General features: G+C 47.8%; 1 protein-coding gene across 1 annotated transcript; it reads left to right on the top strand.

Annotated features, from left to right (window-relative positions):
- The first annotated feature begins 3,282 nt into the window (after positions 1 to 3,282).
- Positions 3,283 to 9,310, top strand: LOC104996287 (cationic amino acid transporter 3-like). The gene is given in 13 exon segments (XM_010850498.1): positions 3,283 to 3,589; positions 3,592 to 3,651; positions 4,219 to 4,377; positions 5,229 to 5,406; positions 5,606 to 5,718; positions 5,866 to 6,088; positions 6,255 to 6,334; positions 6,337 to 6,378; positions 6,484 to 6,586; positions 7,991 to 8,178; positions 8,375 to 8,544; positions 8,948 to 9,056; positions 9,222 to 9,310. Coding segments are annotated over 13 exon segments (1,821 nt in total).
- Positions 9,311 to 10,069: the final 759 nt, after the last annotated feature.

Here is a 10,069-nt window from a genome sequence, read left to right as displayed (position 1 = left end):
ATGGGGTCGCTAAGAGTCAGACACGACTGAGCGACTTCACTTTCACTTTCCACTTTCATGCATTGGAGAAGGAAATGGCAACCCACTCCAGTGTTCTTGCCTGGAGAATCCCAGTGACGGGGGAGCCTGGTGGGCTGCCCTCTATGGGGTCGCACAGAGTCGGACACGACTGAAGTGACTTAGCAGCAGCAGCATACTGGGGAGTTTGATCAGCGGCACCATAAAGAGGGAGGCAAGTTAAGACTCTGCTGTTGATCAGGAACATCTTGTTTCCATGGAGACGGAGACAAGGGCAGGCAGTGAAGCGGAGCAGCGAGGTATCCTGCCCCCAAGAATGTCCCTTCAGCTTGCTTACTAGGATAATCAGGAGGGCGCAGTTTGCCGCAACCTCCAGTCATGGGGGCAGGTTCACAATATGATAGCTCTCGTTATCTTAGACCTAGTTTAATACAAACCTAACTGTTCTCTCTGCTTTTTCATCTTGTCATTTCTGTTTTTTTAAGCTTCTTATTTTATATAGGGGTATAGCCTGTTAACGATGTGGTGATAGTTTCAGGAAAATGGCAAAGGGACTCAGCCACACATATACACATATCTCTTCTCCCCAAAACTCCCCTTCGCTGCCTGCCCCCACCTCCATCTCCATGGAAACAAAACAAGATGTTCCTGATCAACAGCAGGGCCTTAACTTGCCTCCCTCTTTATGGTGCGCTGATCAAACTCCCCAGTATGGCTGTTTCCAAGTGCTTTCACGTGATTTCTACCAATAAAAGTGCGGGCTGAAAGGAGTCAATTTAACCTCCTGCCATGGAGAGCAGCAGGGCCCCCTGACCATCTCCCATCCAGGCTCCCACATAACATGGAGCAGAGTTCCCTGTGCTATCCAGTAGGCCCCACTGGATATTCACTTTAAAATACAGCCGTGTGTACATGTCCTGCCCAAACTCCCTGGCCATCCCTTCTCCCCCTAAGTTCATTCTCTAAGTCTGGGAGTTTCTTTGTTTTGTGAGTTCATGTGCATCACCATTTCTTTTTAGATTTCACGTATATGGGATATTATCGGAGAAGGCAATGGCACCCCACTGCAGTACTCTTGCCTGGAAAATCCCATGGACAGAAGAGCCTGGTAGGCTGCAGTCCATGGGGTCACTAAGAGTCGGACATGACTGAGTGACTTCACTTTCACTTTTCACTTTCATGCATTGGAGGAGGAAATGGCAACCCACTCCAGTGTTCTTGCCTGGAGAATCCCAGGGACGGGGGAGCCTGGTGGGCTGCAGTCTATGGAGTCGCACAGAGTTGGACACGACTGAAGAGACTTAGCAGCAGCAGCAGCATATGGGATATTATATGATATTTCTCCTTCTCTGTCTGACTTAACTTCACTCAGTATGATCACCTCTAGGCCCATCTATGTTGCTGCAAATGACATTATTTCATTCTCTCTAATGGCTGAGGAGTATTCCATCATATACATGTACCACAGCCTCTTTATCCATTCCTCTGTCGATGGACATGTCGGTTGCTCCCAGGCTTTGGCTATTGCAAACAGTGCTGAAATGAACACTGAGGTGTATGTATCCTTTCAGACCACTTTTTTCTCTGGATGTACTCCCAGGAGTGGAATTGCTGGGTCATATGGTAGCTCTGATTTCAGTTGTTTAAGGAATTTCCATACTGTTCTCCATAGAGGCTGAACCTATTTACATTCCCACCAGCAGTGTAGGAGGGTTCCCTTCTCTCCACACCCTCTCCAGCATTTATTATTTCTGGGGTAAATCTATTTTTAATTTTTGGAGGAACACACAATACTTTATCCGCAGCAGCTGTAACAGTTTACATTCCTACTCACAATGCACAAAGCTTCATCAGCAGTACTTGAACAAGAAGGAAGCACAGGTGCAGAGAAGTAAATGACTTGTTCAAAGACACGGGGGTGTTTGAGGAGCCAAGATCTGAATCAGAGTTTCTTGGCTGTTTGAATGCTTGCTCTGAACAAAAATGTTAAACTTGGACTTTGGAGTATCAGGGGTGGAAGCCCCCTGATGGTGACTTGTGGTCCCTGGGTCAGCCTAGCCCTGCAGAGCAGTGTAGTGAGGGGACATCTCATGCCCCACAGCAGCAGGAAACAGAGTCTTGTCGTTTCTGATTCAGAGTAAAGGTTAGTCCCCCCTCCCTTCAGGCAGTTGGGAGGCCACTCTGGTTCGACTGAACTGGGCTTGAGTCTGTGCCTCCCTACAAATTCCATCTCCTTCTGCCCCAAAGCAGAGTTCCTATTCCATTTTCCTCTGCAAGCAATGAAACAGAAAGCTGGGAGATTGCAGGATCCTTGGTGAAGAAATACACGTAGTCTGAGCTCTCTGATCAGCAAGCTCCTAAAAGAGTCACTTCACACATATCAAGGAAGGAAGGAAATCATGATGATAATAATTTCCCTCATTTTATACAGGAAAGGAGGACAAAGACTGTATGTAGTTTGTGCAAAACCAGACTGGCAGAACTGGATATGAACCAGCAGAGCTGGTCAATTTCAATTAAAATCAGCATTCTTCTCCACTCAAATCACCCTGTAAAATAAGCATGTAATTAACAGTGTGCCAGGCACCATTAGAAGCTTTTCATTCGCTAGGGGCACAAAGCTTTTCCCTCTAGGCTCTTTGCCCAGTCTAACAAGTTGACATAAGTCAGATGAACGAGTTTAATTTGCTATGTATTCGAGTCTGATAAAAACTCTAAGGCCCAAAGACATTCAAGCAATTGAAGCTCATATCTAAGGAGAAGGGGGTCAGGGCCTGGGGGTTCAAAGGGGAGGAAGACAAGTCACAGGATGATGGGAAGAGCAAGTGCTTGGTGAACAAATGTTGGCTGCTCCAGGTCTTTTTGAGATAAAAATTCTCTCTGGGAATAGCTCTCTTCCTGGCATAGGTCCCCTAATCTATACCTCTTTTGAGCAGTTGAGAGAGAGGCAAGGAGCTTCTCCTGAGTCTTCTGGGTCTAAATTGCCTTCAGCCCAAAACAATACCCATGTCAAAGTGGGACATTTTGGGGAGTCATGTTCCCCTTGCCCTCACTTCTCTTGAAACATACTAAAGGTCTTCTTTACGTTTGACGAAACCAGAGCTCAGAGGCAGAGAACTTGTCTCCTATGTCCTATTACCACCAGCTCCCCATCACTCCATTGCTTCATAGAACCCAACTCCCAGGTCCAAGAGTGGATGGACATTCCTGATGGCTTCGTGTCTTGTTTCCTCAGCAGACCGGAGCCTCCTCAGCTGTGTCTAGATGTTGCGTCGGTACGTTCACCAGTTCGGTTGGAAGCTGGTCCACAGGCGGCCACTGGAGCCCCAGGAGAAGTCTGAGAGCCGCAGAACTCCTCTGAACACCCTTGACCTGGTGATCTTGGGTGTAGGCAAGATCCTGAGAGCTGCCATCTACATCCTGATTGGTAAAACGGTCAAGTACATAACTGGACCAGCGATCGTCATCTGCTTCTTGGTGGCCGCCTTGTTTTCTCTCCTGTCAGGGTTCTGCTATGCCAAGTTATGGGCCCGGGTACCACGCTCCGGTTCTGTGTATCTCTACTGCTATGTCACGTGGGTCAGCTGTATGCCTTTATCACTGGCTGGAACCTCATCCTGTCCTTAGTCCTTGGTGAGATACTGGGATAAGCATGGTGTGCGGCTTGAGATTAGGTAACTAGAAGTGGGGATTGGGGTGTTTGCTCATTCATGAGCACTTTTTTACTGACCTTGCAGGGGGAGGTAACAGTGGCAAGAAAACCCCACAGTTTCATTCTACTCAGCTCTCTCCTTCTTTCCTTAAACAATTGGACCAAGAATCCAGAAAGAAAGGGACGTGTAGGGAGCGCGTGATGGGGAGGCATGGCCCGCAGGCTCATCCCTTCGCCATATTGAAGTCTTTGCTCTGTTGTTGCCTTCACGGGATGTTCTCTTACACCTCAATTTAAAAATTCAACCCTCATCTTCCAGCCCTCCATTTCTTACTGCCCTGTTTTCTTTTCTTACATAACATTGATTTCCTCTTCACATAGTAAATAGTTGACCTAAATTGTGAATCATCTGGGTCTTCTCTCCTGATCCCATGGGCAGGGGGGAGTGGAAAACATTTTCAGATTAGGTGTTTTGTCTGTTTCCCAAAACTTCATCTCATGGTGCATATTAGGAGTTCAATTAATGTCTGTTCCTTCTGCCACTGCAGGCACCACCATTTTGGCCAGGGCCTGGAGCTACATCTTTGACAACCTCATTGGGAACCACATCTCTCAGGCGTTACAAGGAACTTTCTCTCTGCACATGCCCCACTTCCTGGCCAAGTACCCAGACTTTCTGGCCTTGGCCCTGGTGCTGCTGTTCATGGGTAAGACCGGGCCCAGTGACCAGAGGGGAAGATCGAGGGGTGGAGGGGTGGGAAAGGCCGGGGAGCTGGGGAGCAAAATGGAAGGGGATTAGAACTGAAAAGCAGTGTCTAGGATTCGAGAGACAGGAAGTCTCTCGGCCAATGTTTCCCACCCTTGGCGACACTGACATTTTGGGCTGGATCATTCTTGGTGTGGGGAGATGTCCTGTACATTTTAGGTTTTTTTTTAAATATCATTGTCAGGTGTTGAGTAGCACCACTGGCCTTTATTCACGAGATACAGGTGATTCCCACCCTCCAGACTATCTCCAGACATTGCCAACAGTCCCCTGGGGAATTATTTCTTAGTGTGAATTATTATAAAGTCATCCCCTCATGAGAATTATTTAGATTATTAGAATTACTTAGACTGACATGTTTCTTTCTCTTTACTGAGACCAAAGACGTGTTTTTAACTGAAAGGAAATTCATATAGCATAAAGTTATCCATCTATGATTCTTTACCAACTTTACTGAAACATAATTGACGTGCAACATTGATTAAGATGTGTACGGCGTCATGATTTGGTAGACCTGCGTATCGTGAGATAATGGCCACAGTTAGAGATGAACCACCTTAAAGCGTACAAGTCAGGGGCAATTAGTCTAGTACATTCACAGTGCTGTATGACAATCACCTCCATCTAGTTTCAAATATTTTCATCACAACGAAAAAGAAACCCGGTATCCACTGAGCAGTCACTGTCCATCTCCCCCGTCTCAATCCCCAGCTAGTCTGGCAACCCCTGGTCTACTTTCCGTGTCTGTGGACTTAGTTACCTAGGATGTCTCATTTCCCATCTTTTCCACAGGACTACAGGTGCTGGGGGTTCGTGACTCAGCCCTGTTTAACAAAGTGTTCACAGGCATCAACATTTTGGTTCAAAGCTTCATCATCCTCTCGGGCTTCATTAAGGGAGGCCTGCACAATTGGCAGCTCACGGAACAGGACTACACATGGAACACGTCTGAATCCAGTGGCACCACGAGGTTAGGAGGGTACCTTGGGCCATTCTAATGCTCGGTGTGGGGGATGGTTTATGCAGAGCTGCGACTCTGGTGGGGACTACAGAGATCTGAACTGACAGACTCAGTTAATGGCATGTTGGACTCATGATATTAACCAAGGAGCTCAGAGATGGCTGAACAACCTCCCCCATGTTCTTCCTCATTCCTTCTCTCACCATAGGTTGGGCCCTCTGGGTTCTGGAGGGTTTGTGCCTTTTGGCTTTGATGGGGTTCTCCACGGAGCGGTTCTATGCTTCTATGCATTTGTTGGCTTTGACGCCGTTGTCTCTAGAGGTAACCTGGGCCCTGTGTGTCCCCATCTGGGCCACAGCCTAGGCTGCCCTTGGACACAGGTATCACTTGGAGGTTACAGAGGAAAGGGGATTTTGCGCTTTCACCCCAGTGCATATCCCTGACCCAGTACTTCCTCCCAACCTGCAGGCGAAGAAGCCCTGAATCCTCAGTGGTCCATCCCCGTGGGCATCACGTTCTCCATCTTCGTCTGTTTTTTGGCCTATTTCGGTGTCTCAGCATCCCTCACCCTCATCCTGCCCTACTACCAGATTCAGCCTGACAACCCCTTATCACAGACATTTCTGCACGGTGGGCGGATTTCTGCCAGATACATCCTGAGTGTCAGCATCATTTGTGCTGTTACGTACAGGTCAGTATCTTGGCTTTCTCCCCATCTCCTGTCAGATGCCAGTCCCATCCCTTGGGATTGAGAAACCAGATGGAAAGGCACCTTACCCCGTGTAGACCAGGGAGCAGACACCCTGGTCTCTCCTGCTTCTGCACCATCTCACACAAGCTCCCACTTTCTCTTCCAGACTCCACAGTGCCATGTTCCCCATGTCTCAGGTGATCTACACGATGGCAGAGGATGGGCTCCTTTTCTGGGGACTTGCCCAGGCACCCCCATCATGGCCATCATGTCTTCCGGAAACCTCGCAGGTGAATAAACAAAACCCACTCCTTCCTTGATTGACATTTTTAACTTGGATATTTCCAGTGGTTTCTCGCTCCCTCCTTCCATCTTGATTGTGCCCTCCATTCTAGGGGTCATGGCATTACTCTTCGATCTCAGTGATCTTGTGGACTTCTTGTCGGTTGTGACCCTGCTTGCTTACACTCTCATGGCATTTTCCGTCCTTGTCCTCAGGTAAGACTCCACTACACCTTGACCGGGGGCCTTGGACTCATGGAGATGAATCACCTTCTGCCTTCATGCTGCTTTCTAAATGTCCTTCTAGATTTAAGACAAGAAAGTGGTGGCATAGGCTATGTAATGTTGGCTGAGTAGGGGCTGCTGTTAATATTACCTTGTTGTTGCTCAGTCCCTAAGTCTTGACCAACTCTTTGCCACCCGATGGACTGCATCATGCCAAGCTTATCTGTCCTTCACTATCTCCTGGAGCTTGCTCAGATTCATGTCCATCAAGTCAGGGATGCCATCCAACCGTCTCATCCTCTGTCACCCACTTCTCCTCCTGCCCTCAATCTTTCCCAGTATCATGGTCTTTTCCATTGAGTCAGCTCTTCACATCAGGTGACCAAAGTATTAGAGCTTCAACTTCAGCATCAGTCTCTCCAACGAATATTCAGGGTTAATTTCCTTTAGGATTGGCTGGTTGGATCTCCTTGCAGTCCAAGTGACTCTCAAAGTCTTCTCCAGCACCACAGTTCAAAAGCATCAGTTCTTCAGCACTCAGCCTTCTTTATGGTCCACCTATCACATCCATATGCGACTACTGGAAAAACCATAGCTTTGACTATATGTACCTTTGTCAGCAAAGTGATGTCTCTGCTTTTTAATATACTGTCTAGGTTTGTCATAGCTATTCTTCCAAGGAGCAAATGTCTTTTAATTTCATGGCTGCAGTCACTGGCCACATTGATTTTGGAGCCCAAGAAAATAAAATCTAACACTGCTTCCACATTTTCCACATCTATTTGCCATGAAGTGATGGGACCAGATGCCATGATCTTAGTATTTTGAATATTGAGCTTTAAGCCAAGTTTTTCACACTCCTCTTTCACTTTCATCCAGAAGCTCTTTATCTCCTCTTCACTTTCTGCCATTAAAATACTATCATCTGCATATCTGAGGTTGTTGATATTTCTCTGGGCAATCTTGATTCCAGCTTGTGATTCATCGAGCTCGTCATTTCTCATGATGTACTCTGCATAGAAGTTAAATAAGCAGGGTGACAATATACAGCCTTGACGTACTTCTTTCCCAATTTTGAACCAGTCCCTTGTTGCTGCTGCTGCTGCTAAGTCACTTCAGTCGTGTCCGACTCTGTGCGACCCCATAGACGGCAGCCCACCAGGCTCCCCCGTCCCTGGGATTCTCCAGGCAAGAACACTGGAGTGGGTTGCCATTTCCTTCTCCAATGCATGAAAGTGAAAAGTGAAAGTGAAGTCGATCAGTTGTGTCTGACCCTCAGCGACCCCATGGACTGCAGCCTTCCAGGCTCCTCCACCCAAGGGATTTTCCAGGCAAGAGTACTGGAGTGGGGTGCCATTGTCCCTTGTTAATATTGCCTTAATATCTCATATTCAGGTACCAGTCACACCTGAAGGAGAATACAGAGGAGGAAATTGAGATGGAGCCTGAAGCTGAAGGAAGTCCTTTGGACTCTGTACCTGAAGCAGGAACCTCAAACATCCTGAAGAGTCTGTGGTTCCCTACCAGCACCACCCTCACACAGAAATATGGCCAGATTGTCTATGGGTGTGCCTTCGTGCTTGGTGAGCAGTGGAATTTCTCTTTGGTCATATTCTGATATTGACGGGATGGGTGGGAGTGTGTATTTTGTCAGTTGAGGAGTCTTGGAGATATGATGGCCCTTCCTGAGGTGGGCAGCCTGGGAAGGGATGTGACCCAAGGTCCTGACGTCTTTGTCTTCTGGGTCCAGCCTGTTCTCCTCCACCTTGGCCCTTGCAGTTCTCCTGCTGACCATCCTGAGCCTGATCCTGGCCCAGTGGCCCAGACGTGTGTTCTCTGGAGACCCCATGCTCACAACAGTGGCTATGCTGCTGCTGCTGCTGCTCATCACTGGGGTCACAGTCATCATCTGGAGGCAGCCCCAGGACCCCTCTCCTCTTTATTTTAAGGTAGGTGATCTTGGGAGTTCCTTGGTGGTCCAGTGGTTAGGACTCTGTGCCTTCACTGCCCTGGGCCCAGGCTCAATCCCTGGTCAGGGAACTAAGATCCCACAAGCCACATGACATGCCCCACCCCAAAAAAAGTAGGTTATTATATGTCCCCAAACTGTCCACCTTGAGTGAATGAAGTCTGCAGTCTTTGAGGTCTGAACACTCTATGCTGGACCAGGGAAGGGGGAGGGCTTGCTAAAACAGTGGACTCTTCCCTGATCCACACTCAGTGCTTTACAAACCCCCTCTCAGTAGACACTGAGTGCACAACCTGAATAGGACTGTCTTCCTCCCCACTGGGGTAGGGTGTCCCTTTCAGACGTCTGGGCTGTGCTCAGGGATGAACTGACTCTGCCCACAGGTCTCTGCTCTGCCTGTCCTCCCACTGGTGAGCACCTTTGTGAACATTTACTCTATGATGAGGATGACCACTGTGACCTGGGCCCTATTTGGCATCTGGATGGTGATTGGTAAGTGATTTTCTGGGATAAAGAGTCTCCTTGAGGGGTTAAACCCAGTCCTCTTCCTACTGCCTCTGCCTTAAACTGTCAGACACCATAACAGAAGGCCTACTGGGCATTTCTAAGTGGGGTGAGCACTTTCCTTCCCTTCTCATCGTCTCATTTCCCTGCTAGGATTTGTCATATACTTTGGGTAGGGGATCCAACACAGCTTGGAGGAGAACAACGAGCCACAGCCACCAGCCTCCGCTCCCCAGACTTGAGAAAAACATCCCTGGTGCTGAGTCATCTTAACCACAGGAAACAGATGCTGTTGGAATCCCTCCATGCACTGGAGGGTCTGCTGGTTCAAGGGGCACTGTGAGCCTCAATGGAGTGTGAGGGTGAAATGCATTTGGAGCCACGTATTCATTGCCAGTGGACAAAATGACTTTTATGTTGTTTAAGTTTTAAGTAGACTTTTAAAACCATAACATACACACAGAAAAGTGTGTGCTTCATAAGTGTGCAGCAAGATGGATTTTCACAAAGTACAACAGTAACCAGCAACCAGGGGAAGAAATAAAATATTAACCTGGCACATGAGAAACAACTCCTTGTACCCATTTCCAGCAAGAACACAGAGATGGGCACAGGAGAAGGAAACACAGGTAACTGTGTATTGTGTCAAGAGTTGCCCTTTAAATATTAGGTCACCATTAAGTTGGAAAGGGCTGCTCTGGTGGCTCAGATGGTAAAGAATCTTCCTGCAATGCAGGAGACCCAGCTTCAATCCCTGGGTCAGGAACATCCCCTGAAGAAGGGCATGGCAATCCACTCCAGTGTTCTTGAGTGGAGAATTCCACGGACAGAGGAGCCTGGCGGGCTATGGTCCACAAGGTTGCAAAGAGTCAGACACTACTGACCTACTAACACTAATTAACTAATAAGTTGAAAGTAAAAGGAAAGGAACAGATACATTGTACAGAGTAACACAAAAAAGCTATGGTAGCTATATTAATATCAAAGTAGATTTTGAGAAA

The sequence above is a fragment of the Bison bison genome, unplaced genomic scaffold (assembly GCF_000754665.1).
Source record: "Bison bison bison isolate TAMUID 2011002044 unplaced genomic scaffold, Bison_UMD1.0 scf7180017851357, whole genome shotgun sequence".
NCBI lineage: Eukaryota > Metazoa > Chordata > Mammalia > Artiodactyla > Bovidae > Bison > Bison bison.
The sequence above is the reverse complement of the archived record's forward strand: the minus strand, read 5'-3'. Positions and strand labels throughout refer to the sequence as shown.